The 17466-nt window shown below is 57.5% G+C and overlaps 8 protein-coding genes across 8 annotated transcripts; 4 read left to right on the forward strand and 4 right to left on the reverse strand.

Annotated features, from left to right (window-relative positions):
* Positions 1-640: 640 nt before the first annotated feature.
* Positions 641-4140, reverse strand: BKCO1_1900031 (ddenn domain protein; the record flags this gene model as incomplete). The annotated part of the gene is made up of 5 exons (XM_020272055.1): positions 641-987; positions 1043-1300; positions 1359-1668; positions 1729-3506; positions 3555-4140. 5 exons carry the CDS (start codon positions 4138-4140, stop codon positions 641-643), a joined length of 3279 nt encoding a protein of 1092 aa, XP_020131360.1.
* A 1937-nt stretch (positions 4141-6077) lies between these two features.
* BKCO1_1900032 (uncharacterized protein) lies at positions 6078-7190 on the reverse strand (the record flags this gene model as incomplete). The annotated part of the gene is made up of 3 exons (XM_020272056.1): positions 6078-6365; positions 6424-7057; positions 7117-7190. The coding sequence occupies 3 exons, from the start codon at positions 7188-7190 to the stop codon at positions 6078-6080; spliced, it is 996 nt and encodes a 331-aa protein (XP_020131361.1).
* Positions 7191-7461: 271 nt separating this feature from the next.
* Positions 7462-8135, forward strand: BKCO1_1900033 (protein methyltransferase; the record flags this gene model as incomplete). The annotated part of the gene is made up of 3 exons (XM_020272057.1): positions 7462-7748; positions 7802-7977; positions 8029-8135. The coding sequence occupies 3 exons, from the start codon at positions 7462-7464 to the stop codon at positions 8133-8135; spliced, it is 570 nt and encodes a 189-aa protein (XP_020131362.1).
* A 178-nt stretch (positions 8136-8313) lies between these two features.
* Positions 8314-10255, reverse strand: BKCO1_1900034 (uncharacterized protein; the record flags this gene model as incomplete). Its single annotated transcript, XM_020272058.1, has 7 exons — positions 8314-8517; positions 8567-8752; positions 8802-9015; positions 9077-9300; positions 9470-9748; positions 9804-9910; positions 10039-10255. The coding sequence occupies 7 exons, from the start codon at positions 10253-10255 to the stop codon at positions 8314-8316; spliced, it is 1431 nt and encodes a 476-aa protein (XP_020131363.1).
* A 207-nt stretch (positions 10256-10462) lies between these two features.
* BKCO1_1900035 (60s acidic ribosomal protein p1) lies at positions 10463-11076 on the forward strand (the record flags this gene model as incomplete). The annotated part of the gene is made up of 4 exons (XM_020272059.1): positions 10463-10636; positions 10692-10769; positions 10830-10965; positions 11030-11076. 4 exons carry the CDS (start codon positions 10463-10465, stop codon positions 11074-11076), a joined length of 435 nt encoding a protein of 144 aa, XP_020131364.1.
* Positions 11077-12703: 1627 nt separating this feature from the next.
* Positions 12704-13803, forward strand: BKCO1_1900036 (n-terminal acetyltransferase a complex catalytic subunit ard1; the record flags this gene model as incomplete). The annotated part of the gene is made up of 3 exons (XM_020272060.1): positions 12704-12844; positions 13111-13282; positions 13439-13803. 3 exons carry the CDS (start codon positions 12704-12706, stop codon positions 13801-13803), a joined length of 678 nt encoding a protein of 225 aa, XP_020131365.1.
* Positions 13804-14063: 260 nt separating this feature from the next.
* BKCO1_1900037 (uncharacterized protein) lies at positions 14064-14774 on the reverse strand (the record flags this gene model as incomplete). Its single annotated transcript, XM_020272061.1, has 1 exon — positions 14064-14774. The coding sequence occupies one exon, from the start codon at positions 14772-14774 to the stop codon at positions 14064-14066; it is 711 nt and encodes a 236-aa protein (XP_020131366.1).
* Positions 14775-15530: 756 nt separating this feature from the next.
* BKCO1_1900038 (globin-like protein) lies at positions 15531-16807 on the forward strand (the record flags this gene model as incomplete). The annotated part of the gene is made up of 3 exons (XM_020272062.1): positions 15531-15645; positions 15828-16098; positions 16342-16807. The coding sequence occupies 3 exons, from the start codon at positions 15531-15533 to the stop codon at positions 16805-16807; spliced, it is 852 nt and encodes a 283-aa protein (XP_020131357.1).
* Between the last annotated feature and the right edge of the window lie 659 nt (positions 16808-17466).

The raw sequence follows: 17466 nt of genomic DNA on the forward strand, positions 1-17466 counted from the left end.
TATCCAAGAACGGCGTCTAGTGCAAGCAGGAATACGAGAAACACAAGAACTGGGAATGACTCTAGAGCTCATAGACCCAGCACCCATGAGGTACGACCCAAGAAACAAACACGTTTGTACCGACGAACAATGTAACGCGACAGGCAAGGAAGTTGTGCAATTCGACAGGCTGGGGATTCAATTCCCCAGGAAATCCCAGAACATCCAGATATTTTTTTTTCTCTAAATTGACGCCCAAATGCTCCAACGCTCGACGATAGACAAAAAGAGTACCTCTCCCTGGACTCTAGTGCTCAGGGAAGATAATATTAGACAAGGAATGAAAAATTGGTGGAGTGGAGGCCCGTTCGCGCTGGGTGCGCAGGGCTTGTCAGTCTTTGATGATAGGCTTTCCAGCCTTCTGTATGCTATTGCATCAGATCGAGTGGGATTGATACTCGAAGAAAATGGAGGAAAATGAGCAGTGGCGACAGTGACAGGTCAACGCACGGCCACACGGCTTGTCTAGCTTTGCATTGTGGCCTTTTTGGCGGATTTCCTGTGATCCGCAACAGGGCCGTCGGAGCTGTCGAAAGGAGATGGAAATTTGTAATGATCGTGGTCAGGGCGAGGGGGAAGGTGAAATTCGTGACGATTCGTCTCATTTGCCGCCAATCATGGAAGGGATTGGCTTCCGCTTGGCCTTTTGTTGAGGGACTCTTGGTACACCTTGGATGACCCTTGGCTCCTTCATCAACGTCGGATCCAGCTTGGCTGGCTGACGGGTCACGACCGAACGATAATCCCCAGGGAAGCGCGCAGACGGTGGCGTGGCGACCGCAGAGCGCCATAGATGATCGGAAGTGTCATTGAGGAAGTCGGTTGAAGATTTCGAGAAAAAGGATGTGCGTCCGCGGTTCTTCTTGGACAGAATTATCTGGTCAAAGAGCTTGATCGACGGGTCGTCTGAGCGGGTAGACTCTCGCTCGTGAATGAATTCGTTGAAAGCTAAACGATTGGCGTGGTTAGCCGTGTCTGGTCCAGACTTCAAGCGATAGCTTACCCTGGGTCTCGCGCAGCATGGCAACGTATTCTTGGTTTTCGCTCGGCATGCTCCTCAAGAAGCCATCCATGTTAAACGAGTATAGCAATCCAGACTTCTTTTGATCAGAGCTCGGCGCTCCCAAAAACCGCCTATACGTGTACAAGAGGCTGGCGAAGCACCGGACGAAAGCAGCACGCACTTGGTCGGGTAGAAAAGCAGAAGGGCAGACGAGGCATATTTGGTTCAAACACCTGGGATGAGCAATAACACTGCAACCTGTTCGTTGTTAGACACCGTAGAGAAAAGGCAAAGCGGACAAGTGACTTCAACCCACCAGTGCACCTGTACATGCCATCATCTGCCTTGTCATCGCAGATAGAGCACGTCGCTCTGTCGTCATTTGGCCGCCACTGCATGCAGTGACCCTCACACCACTGTGTCGTATCCGAGTTGCGTACAGGGGCCGAAAAAGCGTTGGGCATGACTGTCGAAGCAGCGAGAGTCGACTGCGCATAAACCGACGGGGCGTACGAAGAACCAGGGGGTCGATACTCGGTGCCGAGAGTCGAGGTGGACAGATTCGACGAGTGACCGAGGATGGGCTGGCTGGGACGACGTAGGGTGTTCATTCTCTCCGGACCAAACTGCGGCAGGGAGTTAGTACTTTTAACGGACGCGAATTTATGGACAGCTTTTGAAAATACCGAAGAGCTCCGTCGAGAGGCCGCATCGAAGTGGCCGGAGCGCTTCTCGCGGAGGCTTGCTTGGAGAGCATAACCGGAATCGCTCCGGGAGATTGGCGTTGATGGTAGGGGAGGGAATACCATTGAGGTTGGAGACCTGCTGCTTGGCGACGGGGGTGAGTTGTTCGTTCTGCTTGTTGAGCTCGTTGACGGTCTGTCAGCACCGCCTCTGCTGCCGCCTCTGCTGGCTCCTCTACTAGCGCCTCGGCTTTCGGCTCTCGCTTGGAGGAAGGCGTTGAAGACGCAGAGCCTGGGGGCTGTGACGGCACCAGCAGGGCCAAATGACGCTGAATTGAGGCTGACATAATGCGCGAGCGTAGCCCGAGGCGCTTTGTGCGTGAATATGGATGTGTTCTCGGAAGAGTAGGAGTCGTAAGGATATGCGTCCATGGCGTAGGCCGGGGGTCCAGTGGGGACGCCGTATTTGATGTGATGCGGTGCAGCCAACTGCAACAGCGAGATCAACTTCCTTCGTTGCTGGCGAGGCAATGCAACAGGAGGCGCCGTGCTCTCGATGACATCCTGATCGAGGTCGACAAGCACGAAATCGTCTTCGGGTAGCTCCACATTCTCGTAACGGCGTTCGATTCCTACAATGTAAGGACAGGGGGCCTCGAGAGCTTGAATCAAGCGGACTGGGAGGACGGGGATGAAGACGCCTGCCCACGTAAACGGATACAGCAGGTGAGTGATCGCTGCACTGGCAAGATGTAGCATGCTCGTGTGCGAAGACAGCAGGATGATGCGACCCTCTGAGAGTACGTACTCGAAGAGAGTGACAATGTTCTGGATCGACAGCGACCGGAACAGAGCATAGATATCGGTGTTCCTTGATCCCGGTAGTTCGTTGACAGCCTCCTTCCGTGCATACATGCGTAGTTCGCGAACGGCAAGTTCGACCTGCGTAATCGAAGACATGGGGCTGAGCGCCTCAGCACAGAGGTTGACGACATAACGTTCGAGCGGCTGCCACATCCCAACCCGTGGTGAGCTTGCCGGAATCCGAAGGAGACTGCCCTGATACATGGGCACAACAACGGCTCGCAGCCATTCCTTCCAGAAGCTCGTCATGCCCCCCTCCCTGCCCAACACACCGTACGCCCGGGGAATCCAAAGACCGGTTTCACCATCGGTCAGACCATCAATCTTGGACGCAGCGCCGTGCCGGACAGGTCGCAGTAGATCATTCATCAAGCCAATCTTCTCTTCGACGGCACTGATGTCATCCTCCAGCCGTTCCCTTTCGTCTGATCCCGAGGGCACCGTGGGAAGTTGAGCCAACAGCCTCGAAAGTTTTGCTCTCTCGGCCGCCAAGCGCTCTCCAAGACTCCCTGCCAGCTCTCTTTCTTCAGGAGTCATGTTCGCCTTTCGCCACTCTTCGCACTGACGTTCCAGCTCCTCGGCAGCCACGGGGTTAAGCGGCACCCACACGGTTAAGCAGATACCGTGAAGCTTGGAGCCATCGCCATTAGTCATAGCAAAACCGTGCCACGTCGACCTGGGGCGTTCGTCCGACGAAACGACGTTCACATCGTTTGGGAAGGCGAACATGGGAACATAGTCCGGGAAGGGATTTCTTCGCTTCAGCTCGTCTACCATGGCCTTGGGCGGGTAGCGGTCGAGCAGGACCGGCTCGTATCTCCGCTTCAAGGGATGCATGTTGGGTTCGTGGAGGAAGGGACGCGGGGCGGGAATGACCGAGTTGTAACCACTCATTCTTCTCGAAGTGCGGACCGAAGCTGCGACAGTGGTTAGCAACGGCGCGCATTCAACGCATGGGAACTTACAGTTGCGCATCACGCTGGAATTGCGCTGGCTCCGGCCGATGGTGCTGATCCTCCTCCGAATGCTCCCAATGCCGGCGCCGAGACTGCTCGCATCCTCGTTCACTATCCTCTGGGTCTTGGGGCGCGGGCGCGGGCGATCTTCCTGCTTGAGCGTGCCGGCGCTGAACTGTATTTCCTCGAGGAACGTCTCGCGCTCGGCGGCGAACTTGCGCAAGGCCTGGTCGAAGTCGAAGTCGCTCAGTCCGGAGCCGCCAATCTGAGGAAAGCCCTTGATGGTGGCGCTGCTGCGGTTGCTTGCGGTGGGCCCCGGGCCGCAGTCGGGGCCTATGACGCTGCTTATCGACTGGCGCGTCTCGCGTTTGGAGAGCGAGGCACCGTCGGACGAGGTGGGCCGTGGCGGGGTCGGGACGGCCTCTTCCTCGACCTCGAGCGCGGCATCCTCCTCGATGGTGGACTCGGCGGGGGCGATAGCGGCGCCGTTGACGCGCTGGGCGTCGTAGACCTGGGAGGACTCGATGCCGGATATGAAGAAGTAGTCGGCGAGGGGCAGGTTGGCCGGGTCGGCCGAGGGCGGGGCGGGGGCCATTGTGTGTCGCGATTCAGGACGGGGTGCAGGGCATAGAAATGGAGAGCAGCTCCAGGCACAAAGAGCGGCGTGGTGGGCGGGGGAAAAGAGCGGCGGCGCTGGGGAGGCGCAGAGGGGGAAGAAGGAGAGGCAGATGCTGCAGGCGGCGTCAAGTCATGTACGGGCACCGTTTGTGTTGCTGCATGGACGTTCTGCAGCAGGCGGGCGCGCGGGAGCTTGCTTTGTGCGACAGAGGCGGAGGGTGTTGCGTTGCGAGTGGGCCGGCGCTGTCTCGTCTGGATGGCGCGGCGTGGAGGCTCTGGGCCGGCGGGCAGCGGCCTGGGGGGTGCGCGGGCGGGCTTGCTGGAGGGGGACAAGCGGCGGCAGCGACAGGGCGCTGGGGCGGGTCAGGAGTGGTTCTGGTGGTATAATATTAAGAAGGCCGCGAGCAGCGATCCTGGCCTGCCTCGGGCGCATCGCGTTGTCAAGCTTCGCTCGCTGTTATCTCTCCAGGAAGACCGGGCTGGCACTGATCGCCCAGGGACCGCCCAGCAGCGCGGCAGGGAACACAGGAGCGGCTGCCGCACGCTGCGGGCCAGGGCTGCGGCGCCAGCACCAGTCAGCGTCGAGCAGCGCGGCCTCGCGACCACCGCACTCACCACGACCGCAGGCTGCGCTTGCCGTATTGCTCCCCACAGCGCCGCGCGCGATATTTCCCGGCGCCCGCTTGCGCAGGCACACGCGCACATCAGCATTTGACCCGCTGCGGCCGGCCGATGGCGCCGCCGCGAGGGTCTCTGTAGCGTGGTGCTCAGTTCGCCCGCCGCGCCCAGCGCGCCCTATGTCCCCAGGAGCCCCGACCACCACTCGTACACAACCGCCCAACGCGGGCCCTCGCCCGAGTCCCAGACGGTGCGCCATTGGCTGCGCACCGCAGACGATGCGTCTGCTGCGCTTGGCGGGCCTGCACACAGGGCAGCGTGGTGATGATTGGCGCCGTCTGCTCGATGCCATTTCCGGACGCTGGCTCTGGGCCTGCCCAACGGCCGCGCAACGCAGCAGAGGCGCCGCATCGCAATCGGCAGCGCGGTTGGGGCTCAGCAGCACCCCCGCCATCTGCACATGATGATGCCACCCACCAGGCTGACGAGGGCAAGCGCGCTGGGCTGGGCCGAAGGGGCGACTTCCCCTTTCCGCCGCGGCCCTGCATGGACCACGACTGTCAATGCTGTAGCGGCGCTTGGCGCAGCATGCGACGACACACCAGCACGCCGCCCTGGTGCGCGCACGCCGAACATCTCTCAAAAAGGGGGTGCCGCCGCCTCATCACCGGCCTCCCCACACCCGCCTATATTTATCGCGCTCCCGTGGCGGCACCGCGCTCCTACGTAGTAGTAGTAGTACACTGTACGTGAGGAGCGCCGCGTCCGTGCTGCAGTGCAGAGCTAATCCGGGCGATTGACGCAATCAAGCCCTGGGTAGATCTCCTCAAGCCACCGAGCACCACGTTTTGCGCTGCCCGCTGCGGCTGTTTGAGCATGCCATGTTTGAGGTTGAGTGCAGCGCCAGTGCCGTGGGCCCAGCCTTAGCCCAGCTGCAAGCCCCCCAGGCACGCCGCTGCGCCTGTCTGTTTGTTCTTGCATCTACCAGCCTTCAGGCACAAGCACATGCCTGTCGCATAATCTCTTCTCCACCCTCCCTCTCTACCTGCCACGCCCCTACTCCCAGCACTCCCAGCACTCCCCGCCGGTAGCCCGCCCCCGCCCCGAGCATGTCTGCGCCCCTCTTGCTGTTCTGTGCGTGTCAGCCTGTGGTCTGTAGCGTCCTTCCTCCAAACCCTGTGCGTGCCGCCAATCCGCTCCCTGTTCATATATAGCGAGACAGTGCTCGCACGTGGGTCCTGTGCTGCGAGCACCAAGCCGTCATGTGAGTGTGGTGGTCATGTAGTCGTCTCTCCCTCAACGTGAGCGCGTGAAGAGAGGTCCGATTTTCAGCGACCCTCGGCCGCCCAACGGGCTTCGCCATTGTACCCAAAGGTTGCGGACAAGCATGCGTCGCGACGATGCTTTTGCTGCCGGTGCTACATCCTCCTCCGCCACGCTTTCCTGCTGCTCAAGGATGAAGGCGACCTGTGAGACATCCCCAGGACCGAGGACAGGAAGATGAGGCGGCTCTTCCGGAGAGGCGTTGAGTGGCATATTCATAGAACTGGCCTTGAACGGTGGCTCGGCGTTGACGATGACCGGCTGCAATCCCGTTTCAGCAACAGGCCATCCGCACGGTTCATGGGCGCCCAGCACCTACCTCAAGGCTCAAGCTTCCCTCGCCAAGATTCTCCAGTTGCGCCTCCAGCACAAACTTGCCCAGCCCGCCTTTAGAGGCGAGCTCGCTGGTCTTTGTCTTTACGCTGATAAGCTGCTGAGCCACGAATTGGTAAAGCTTGCGAAACGTTCGGACCCGGCCACCAGCCGCCTGGCCATCTCCGGCCAGCTGGGTCTCGGTATATGTTACGGTGACGGCCAGGGTGTGGGAACCTTCTTCTTTCAGGTCGAAAGTGAGGATCTTCTGCACCGACTGGCCTGCGCCGACGATGCCTTGACTTTGTTCTGCATCGCTCTCATCTTGCGGATCTAGCTCTAGCGGAATACCGCTAGGGGCAGAAGGCGTCTGCATCTCGGCAGCGATCTTCACAGCGCTGACCGTCCTGCTCTCGTCACCGGGCAACAGTTCGTTGTTCGCGCAGAGTGTGCATGAAAAAGCTTCGCCAACGTATGCGCTCCCGAACGCCTCGGGTAGCTTCAAGAGCGGTGACACCATGAACGCGTCCTTAGGTTCGGCGGTGGGGTAGGCAAGAGAGGCATTGGATGGTATTGTGAATTCATCGGGCTCGGTGAGCTGCGGGAGCGGGAAGCTGTGGGCTAGCGAGGGCCGAGAGAGGCTATGACAGGTCGTTGGTTACTGGGACCACAGAACAGCATGGGGAGGCATATGGTTTACCGCAAAACTTTGAGACTGACTGCGTGCGGGCCCTTGAGGCCCTCGCTCGTTGAGTGGGAGCGTTGGTGGGCCATGGGCGACGAGGTGGTCCGCGGCAGAGGCACAGCGTTTATTTGGTGGAGCGCCCGGCAGACAGGTTTCGCGGGGACAGCGAGGTGAGGGCGTTGTCGGGGATGGGCAGCCTGGGTCCAGTGTGGAGGTAGCTGTTGACGTGCAGGGCGCTGGCGGATGCTGCCGTGTGCGCCCCACCTTCCCGCACGGCCATCTCGGACAAATTTCGACGCCCTGACAGAGCGCAACCAGCCGGTTCGCTGCCGCCTGTGCGACCTCCCACAAAAAAGCAAAATGCCAGCTGAAGAGGAGATGAGCGGTGACACCAAGGACCGTGTCGCTCTGCGCCGATCTGCGGATCTTGTGTTAGTTCTCAATACCCCAAAAGGTCGTTCCACGACGCTCTCTGCACGCTACTGGCCTGGGCTGTTTTGTCTGACCTGCTGTTGCACAGGCCGAGGTGTTTTTGCTGCGCGAGACATTCCTGCCCGGACAACCATAGAAGTTTGTCCAGTGCTTCTTTTACCTGCCGATGAGAACGAGAAGCATATTAGGCACACCCATTTGTACCATTATACGTAGTAGGTGTTTCGTGAAGCATACTGCGGCTTCAGACGGTGATTGATTGAGGCAGCAACTGGCCGACGACGACGGCCGAGGGCAGAAAGCAGATGACCCAGGCCATCATATTCGGCCTAGGCTCGATGTTCAATCACGCTCGAGACCAGAATGTCGGCTGGGTGCGGGACTTGGAGCATTCAGTCGTGGTTTATCAAACTCTTCGCGACGTAAGAGCCGGCGAAGAACTGTGTACGTGCAACTGAAGGGCTGGTGGTCTTGTATACAGCTAACGATGCGCAGGCATATCATACGGGGATCGCTTAACTTTCGAGGATGCAGACGCCCCGCCTGTAGTTGATGAAGGAGATGGTTCAGACCTGCTAGACAACATACTCCTTGATGCATAAAGCCACAATACTGGCCGCCTTCTTGAATGTGCAAACGAAAAGAAAACCACCCTCAAAACGTTCCATAATGCATTGTATCAAAGGGATTGTCAAAATCCTCGTACCTGCCATGTGAGTCTTCTCCATTACTGCTCCAAGACGCCATGCTCCCAGACTCGTAATCGCATAACGTCCACAATCATTGCGCCTCGACCTTCGGCGGCTCCGCATCCTGCTGCACCGTCTCGCTCTCGTCTCCAGACTCCTCCTCTGCTGCAGTCCTAAGCTCATACGCAAGCTCAAAGCATTCGGCGAGAAGGTGGTTCACTGCTCCTTGGCCGTCCGGGATATCGTCCCCAATCATGAATTTTCCATCTTGCCGCATGTTGTCGATGGAATTCAGCTGCTCGGCTCGTCAGCATGTGGCCCATATGATGTTTATGGAGACATACCTTCATGCTGTACGGGTACAGGTCGCGAGGGGAAGATACGCCGCCAGATCTCCTGACTTCCTCCAGACATTTCTTCAACGTGTTGAGCTGGTTGTAGATCGGCAGGAGAGCCTCTGAGACAGGTTCAGAGGAGATGATCAGCGTGTAGATCAGCGCATAGCTTTTCCGAAGGAGATATAGCAGCGTCTGATGATCTTGGTAAGCCACGTCTCCAGAAATAAGTGAGGTTACTGACTCTTTGGGTGTGAAGGTCGGCAGGTCGACCCAGTGCGTCTAGGAAGTTACCTTCCACCCGACTTTCATCGATCCTGTCTAGCTGACGTTGAAAGCTGTAAAGGTCGGTTTCTCGCAAAGACCATGCTTGGGTAAGCTGCAATTTCTCGAGCTGAGTCCGAATGGTGAGAAGTTTCTTATACACGTCTGCAAACTTCTCGTCGATCTTGCCTTGCCTATATTCACGAGCATGTGAGCCTTTTAAGGCCATGAAAAGGTACCTTGTGTGGGACCGACCTTTGCTCTATGATATCGTGCCAGAGCATGCACCTAGTGAGGAGGTCTTTTACCAGTTCATCTCCCTCTGGCGCTGACTCCATTGGCCTGATCTGCATATGTTCGATGACTTGTGCATACCGTTCCTGCTCAGAATGGCGTGCGTCAAGCTGATTTTCGTCTTGAAACTGCTCCGCAATTTCTTTCAATTGCTCATGGAGCTGTTTGACTTCAGCTGCGGGGTACTGAGAGGATAGTCAGTTGAGATCGGAACAGTGTTTCCGTAGATTCGGTGAAATGTGTGCATGGAGGTTCAGACGAAATCCGAGTGAGTGCATAGGACACGGGAAGCGCGCCTCCTCAAACATTGGAACGACGTCAAATTGAACGTTATGTTTAATAAAGAAACCTTACCTTGGACCGGGTGTTGCATGCCGAAAGAGATCGCAATAATGATACTAGCTTCTCGTAGGTTGGCCTCAGATCAGAGCTCAGCTTCTCGAGTGAGTGTTGCAGCTTTCCAAGGAGCCCTTGGCACACATCCATGCGTGCTTCGAGGAGGGTGATGAGATGCGGACTGTACGTCTCCTTGCCCCTTTCTACGGAAGTGCGGTACTCGTGCAACCGGTGCTCGATTGAGTCAAGATCCTTTGGAGAGAAAAAAGCAGCTTCGTAGAGGTGGTCAAGCAGGCGCTGGGTCGGGTAAGCATCTGAAGTAGACGGGTGCGGTAAAGACTTTCATAGTTACCTTCATGGTCGAGACGGCGGAATAGGTAGCCGGGGCTTCATGGTTCTTACCAATGGCCATGTAGGCCAAGGATATCAGTTGGAAACAGTCGTCCAGTACCGTGTCGACTGCAGGCCAAATCAGTAATCAATCAGAAACTCCAACGGGCGGCTCGCCAAAACGGAAGCTAGAGGGCGACGTGCGGGCGGGCGCGGAGCAACGTGACCGCAAACAGGGGCAGATGGAGATGACAGACCTCTATTCTGTTCGAGGCGTTTACGGGTGCGGAGTTGGTTGACGCGTTCGACCTGCTCGATAATGCTGCCATACAGGCGGATCACATCCTCGGATTTGACGTAGGTGGACTTGTCGGCACGCAGCAGCTCGAGCTGGGTGCGGATGCTCAGCAGCTGGTCCAGGATCGGCTGTTCCTGGGGATCCAGCGGGGCACGCACCGCGGGCGAGTCGGTCATGATGGCGCGGGCCTAGGCGGGGGTTGCAACGTGTGGTGCGGGACGGAGAATGAGTACGGCGGTTGGCGACGGGTCGAGTTATGTGGGAAAGACCGGTTGACGTAACTGACGCCTGGATCGCCGCGGTGCAGCATCACTGATGCGGGGCGCGCGCCAAGCCCTCGCTAGCTGGAACAACACTTTCGCCGCGCACCGGGCCCGACACACATGCTGCTCAACACTCCGCCCAAAAAGATCGTGTCCCGAGACTTCGACAGCGACGACAACACCAGACCCGCGACATTCCCCTCGCCAACACCCCCATCTACAACAATGTCGACCGCCGAACTTGCCGCTTCCTACGCCGCTCTCATCCTCGCGGATGACGGTATTGAGATCACCGTCAGTTGCCGCTCGCCGCCGGCCGCCCGCCCGACCACTGCTAACCATATTGCAGGCCGACAAGCTCCAGACTCTGATCTCCGCCGCTAAGATCGCCGATGTCGAGCCCATCTGGACGTCGCTGTTCGCCAAGGTACGCTGCGCACAAGAGCCTGGGATTCCGGATGCGACGGTAGTTCTGACTTGAAGATAGGCGCTTGAGGGCAAGGACGTCAAGGAGCTTCTGCTGAATGTTGGCTCTGGTGGCCCTGCTGCCGCCGCACCTGCCGGTGGTGCTGCCGCTGCTGGCGGTGAGGCCGAGGAGGCTAAGGAGGAGGCCAAGGAGGAGGGTACGTTCTTCTTCGCTGTGCTGCGATCTTTTCGCAAGGGGCGCGCGCTAACAGTGTCTCACAGAGAAGGAGGAATCCGACGAGGATATGGGCTTCGGTCTCTTCGACTAAGCGCCTTCTCCTTTCGTCTGCGGGTTTTGCATGTAGCCAGGGCTGGCGTTTGTCCATGCAGGTTTAGCTGGAGCCTCGAAAATCAAAATACCACATCCCGGCACAAAAACTTCGACGACTGCCATCCTATCGTGAATCGGTTCGGCTGTGGCTTGCAGCGGGGTTTTTACATCGGAGCAAGGATTTGGATCTGGGAATTCGGCGGGAGAAAATGTCATGGTACGGGAATGGGAACATGAACACGGAAGACGGCTACCGCATCGAAGCTAGGCAATAGATGTCTGTCTCTTGCTCGGCTATATTTAGCGTCATGCATTTGGCTATGCGCGCACTCACTGCAGCAAGCGTAGTGGTGCGTAGGTCAAGTTATGAACGATCCAATTAACCTGAAGCCCGAACGGCCTACCTGGCGCGGATCCGAGCGAGACCCATTTGACCGGCCGCTCGAACAAAGCCTTTCTTGCAAGACCTGAAAACATGCTTTTGGCATAGCCTGTTTGGGAAAACGGCACATTGTGCATATCTACGTATCGGTAACTCACCCTGCAGTATATCGGAACTGTCCAGATTAAGTTTAACTATCGGCGCATTGCGTGCGATTCATCCTTGAGACTGCTTGCAATTCCACTTCCGGAAAGTACGACTCAATGTTCCGCGAAAATCCTAGAACCACCCGCTTGCTGTTCCGTCTTCCTGAAGGCTAGTTGCTAAACCACCATGCAAGAGCATACCCGACTTTTGTATCTTGTCCCTGGGCCTGCCAGCCTGTTCCGTTGTAGTCCGCCACCGCAATATGAAACAAGTCTACGGTGCGAGTCCGAGTTGTCACTTCGCATGCCACGAGGGATCACTTTAAGAAAAAGAGCATTGATGTTTAGGGCCCGATTTATGCATTATTTTCTAAACACCTATGCAATCTGGAGCTAAGATATGGTACTCCTGGACGTTGAGTCGGTTTAGCGCTCTTTTCTGTGCCCAGGTCTGCGCAATTATGGGGTATGAAGCATGGAAGATGGTACTAAATGCTTTATTGGCCTCTGGTATTAGTAAGAACAAGAAAAGAGGTCGAGCTGATCAGGCAGATGGTCTCGAAGCCTGGCACCCACACTCTCTTAATGAGCAAGCTAATCTTTCTTCATCCCAAGTGTGTGAGCAATGCCCGCATAAATCTTAACCAACCAGTAGTGTCGATGCATCGGTAGGGTTCACAGTTGACCGCAAACGTTCCTGACCCTGCAGGCGTAGTCCGCGACGGGTTATAGCAATTTTACTCTTCTCATACATGTCTCATAAGAGATATCGTATCCTATTTATGTCGGTGATGATGCTCTCGTTTAGGCCGTATCATGCATGTAGTTAGAACTCATAGGCAGCTCCAAAGAGTGATGGCCACGTTCCAATGTCATGTTTTCGGAAAGCAGTGCGCCTGAGGCTTGGCTCTGATTGGCTGCGGGAGCTAAGCGAGAGAAGCAGCGCTTCACGTCGATGCCCCGACGTCACGTTCCTCTGCAAACCACTCCTCCACCTCCCAGCAGCACCCCACCACCTACTCCGCCGCCCTGTGCGACTTTGCCTGATCCGAGCTTTAGAGCCGCTGCGCCCGAGCTCCGCAGCGCAAGAGACCAAGATGGACGTCCGCGTACTCAGGCCGTCCGACATCCCGCATGTCCAAACTGCCAACATCACGAATCTCCCCGAAAACTACTTTTGCAAGTACTACCTCTACCATGCTCTGTCATGGCCGCAGCTGTCATATGTTGCTGTCGATGTAAGTCACTGTTCATTGAAAGTCACCGTCTCTATTTCCTCATTGCTACCTTTCTCGTCTTCTCCTTTTCCACTGCAAGGCGGCATGTAGCTTGGTGGAGTGGCAAGCTGCACCCGACTTGCCAGGACACATGGTCGCAAGAAGGGTGCCTCCAATTTGTCTGTTGCGTCGGTGAATGTGATTCCCTTGTCGGCTTTATCTCGCACGCATGCTTGTGCTGGCTTAACTGCCAGCTGTACTGACTGGATGCTGACATAATCGGCCAGGTTTCACGCCCGCCTAAGACCCCTTATGATCCGCCCAAGATTGTGGGTTACGTGCTCGCAAAGATGGAGGAGGACCCTGCCGATGGCATCCAACATGGTCACATCACTAGTCTGAGTGTCATGCGTACCCACCGTCGTCTGGGATTGGCCGAGAAGCTGATGAGGCAGAGCCGTAAGTGTTGCCTCTCCCCCCCACCTGATAGCCGGAAAAACTATCCGTTGTATCATCTGAGCTATTGTTGGCACGCCACCCCTTTCACTTCCCTACTTCATCATCCATTGCGATTCATGGCATTGATTGTTTGGGGACGCACTGATTTTTCTGAAGAGCGCGCCATGGCCGAGACTTTTGGCGCTCACTACGTTTCTCTGCATGTGCGTGTTTCCAACAACGCCGCATTGCGCCTGTACCGCGACACGCTGGGCTTCGAGGTCGAGAAGGTTGAAGCCAAGTATTACGCAGACGGCGAGGATGCATACAGCATGCGCATGGATCTCTCCGGCATCCGCCAGGCCATGATCGATGAGAGCATCAGTGATGCGGAAGACGAAGGCGAGCCGGTCGGCAGTATGGGCGGCAAGGATGAGGAGGGGGCCGAGGGTAAGGGCGAGAAGAAGAGGAAGGTCAAGGTCGGACGGGGCTTGGGCGTTGGCGACTTAGTGGAACGGAACGAGAGCACTCATGCGGCTTAGAAGCGGTCAAAAATCAGACTCCATTGCGTGGGATCGCCCCAAGGCTCCATGTTCGGGCTACCGTGATGCTGCGGGTATCTATGCTTCTCCATCCCAAATGATTCGTTGCTTCCCTAATAGACTTGCCGGTCTGCAAAGCCTTTATGTGCTATTTCGAATTCAATGGCCAGCCGTCACTGTGCTGACCAGCTAAGTGTGAAATGTATGGTGGCGCGCATTCTGCTGTGAACCCATGGCAAAGGTCTAGAACCTGTCATCTTTCAGGCTTCGGAGCACTGCTCACCGTGTATAGCTTTGAGTGAAGGTAGTGGTTTGATGGCCAGGTAAACAAACAGCCCGGCGACGTTCCTGACTTTCTTCTCAGATATGGTTCGTTCACGTCCTGTGGGCTCGAAGGCCTCCTCTTCATCACCTTCCCCAGCAGATCCATCGACCAGTTCGTTTGCAGACGCATTGAGATCATGTACATGCTGTCGTCTGCTCGAACGGACATCCCCGCGGCTTTCGAGTTCTTCCATTGTGCCTTTCACGCCGGTGTACGCCCACCATGGTCTGTCCGCGTTGTCCAACGTGCGCTTAGCAATCTCGACTACAGTGATGAGCTTGCTGGCGCCTGCGGCGTGCGCCTCGACCAGCACGACGCCATCGAGGTTTTTGCTCGCATCGGACGGCCGCACATCACCTCGCGTAGTATCGGCATCAGCGGCGGAAGGTGGCTTTGACTCAAGCGAATTCGAAGCGCCCAGCGCAGACATGACGGCGCGGACTTTTGCCTGGATTTTTGAGCCTGCCACGATGTGCACGGTTTGAGCAGCAAGGGCAGCCGGACCGGCAGACGTGCCGCTCGGTGTGACGGTGGGCGCAGAGGGAGCAGATGGCGAGGCATCATCGATGGAGGCAAGGCGGCGACGCTTGTTGGAGACCAAGGCGGCGGGGCTGGCGGGCGGGTGTTGCTTGATCTTCTTCGCCATGGTGGAAGGGTTGGGGAGCGGGCAGTTAGACGGGCAGGCACGCTGGGCGGAGGTGCGGTTATGACGCGCGCGGTTGCGTGACACAATGCAGGGTTTGAGTGCAAAAACGGGCGGAGGCGACGCGGGGCGCAACCGCAATCTACCTGAAAAGCCGCGTTTCTGCAAAGCCGCCCCGCATCGCACCCTTGGCGCCCGCCGTGCTCTACGAGATGATGCGCGAGTGGGACAGAACAGAGCCTGCAGCGCGCGCCGACCGCGAGCAGGCGGGCTGGCAGCAGGCGAGAAGGCGCGCGGTTGCGACCAGGCGCTCCAGACGGCCTTGCGGCCTTGCGGCCTTGCGCTTGACTTCGGGCAGAGCCGGCGGCGGCGCGGACGGGAGGCGCCAGTAGCCAACGAAGGAGCAGCAAAAGTCAGCGCCGCACATCAGACCACCACGACGCGACCAGCCGTCGCCAGCGCGTCTCGTGCCTCGCATTTCCCGGCGCTCACCTGAGATGCTCCTCTGCGCGCTATATAGCCATGCGCACTGCCGCAGCCATGGCGCTGGAAGAAGCATCCTCAGCTCCTATTACCTCACCCAGCGTGCTGCACCCGTCCCGCCCTCCGCAACCTGAAACCGAGCAAGAGCTCCCCATTTCCCGCCTCGCATAGCTCTGAATCAGCATACCTGCGCCTGCGCATACTAAACCCGCGCCGGCCCACGCTCGCCTTGCCCCTTCCTTCCTTCTACCAACCCGCCTGCTCGCAGTCTCCGCCATGGCGCCGCCCAACATGTACCAGCGTCCCGTCCAGCACGTCGATCGCAAGGAGCTCTACACCAACCTGGAGGCTCGGATACAGTATCTCCACACTTTCCTCGACTTTAGCTCTAGTATGTACCCTCTTGCGAGCCAACCGTCCAGCATATCCCGAGCTCTTCTCCGCACCATTTCCGCCATGAAATCAGCGTTCCTCAACCCAACCCCTCCCGGCCGCCCGATACGAAAGCACCCATCTTTTCCATTTGCTGGAAGTGCTTGTGACTGACCAGCAAATTCCGACTCCAAACAAAAGGCGATATCGAGGCCCTCCAGACAGGCCACAAATACATCAAGGCTTTGATCCCGGCCATCGTCAACATCGTCTACAAAAAGCTGTTGCAATATGACATCACCGCTCGCGCCTTCGAGACCCGCAGCACCAGCTTCGAAGGCCCCATGGACGCCGCACCCGACGAGAACAGCCCGCAGATCCTGCATCGCAAGATGTTCCTGCGGGCCTACCTGGTCAGACTGTGCTCCGACCCCAGTAAGATGGAGTTTTGGGAATATTTGGACAAGGTTGGGTATGTGCTGCCTTCCCACGACTCCTTTTCCCGTTGACTATACTGCCGGGTCCTCTGCATTCCTTTGTGGAAATTACGGGCCGCCGGCGTTGGGACATGGGCTACCGTCCTGGCTCGGCTGTTTCAAGCAGCGCACCGGACTGGCTGGCCTATAGCCCGAGAGAAGCGCCTCCTGTACAGCCCGCAATTGTTGCTATCTCCAATGCACCAGACATGGGCGAAATGTGCTAACTGCCTGCACAGCATGATGCACGTTGGCCGTGGCCGCCAGCACCCTCTGCATGTCGAGTACATACATATCGCCGCACTGCTCTCCTTCATCCAGGACGTCCTGACCGAGGCCATTCTGTCGCACCCGCGACTTCACATGAACCGCAAGATTGCGCTTGTGAAGGCGCTGGGCAAGGTCATCTGGATCCAGAACGATCTGTTTGCCAAGTGGTACGTGCGTGATGGCGACGAGTTCGCCGAGGAGATCGAGGAGGTTGTCGTCGAGCGCGAAGGCTACCTGCACGGCAAGAAGATCATCGGCACATCCGACGAGAGCGACGCCGAATCGACAACCTCTGGCAGCACCCAGGCTGCAGCCCAGGCCGGTCCCCCGGCTGGAGTGTGTCCTTTCACCGGAAGAGGAATGGAGGGGTTGAAGATCAGCGAGAACGGATCATCGTCGAAGGTGAATAGTGATGATGCGGCACAACCACAGTAGATGTCACATCAGAAGCAGTACTGTTATTTCATGCGCCCTGAAGGGTGTCGAATCATCGGATAGGGGCTATTGTCGGCGTTCAGGTGATCATACATATTCTCGAGCTAGGGCTGTAGGGACCCGGACTCGGATCTGACAGATTAGGATAGTCACCTAGCATAGGTAGAAACCATTGCTTTGTTTGTCTTGCAGCTTGCAGAGTAGTAACATTCTTTGCGGGTAGTCATGTCGAAGTCTCCAATGGGCTGCGATGGGTCGAGGAGCGCGCGCCGCCTGTTGGGCCCGGTTTGCTGACAGGACTGCCCGCTGGCGTCACCTGTATGCAGTCAACGCTGTTGCACTCCCCGATCGTCTCCCCGTTATCTTCCTGCTGCTCTGCCATGCGCGGACGCTTGTTTCTATTTCGAGCGCAAGATGGCAACCGAGCGCCCCCGGGGGAAATGCGGCGTCCAGCGGAAGAACAGGGGGACCGGTCGTTGGTACAGAAGAATTTTTAACAGAACATTGGGGTGTCGTTGGGCTGGCTTGCTTGTCTGAGGGCAGTTCCCCACGGCGGGGTCTTCTGCCGGCAACATGCTCCCCAGCTCATGCAGATGCGCAAGGGGATGCAGGTACGCTGTAGTACAACGGAGCCCAGCTAATCACAGCTCTGGCTTGCC

This window comes from Diplodia corticola, assembly GCF_001883845.1.
Source record: "Diplodia corticola strain CBS 112549 chromosome Unknown scaffold19, whole genome shotgun sequence".
In the NCBI taxonomy this organism is placed as follows: domain Eukaryota; kingdom Fungi; phylum Ascomycota; class Dothideomycetes; order Botryosphaeriales; family Botryosphaeriaceae; genus Diplodia; species Diplodia corticola.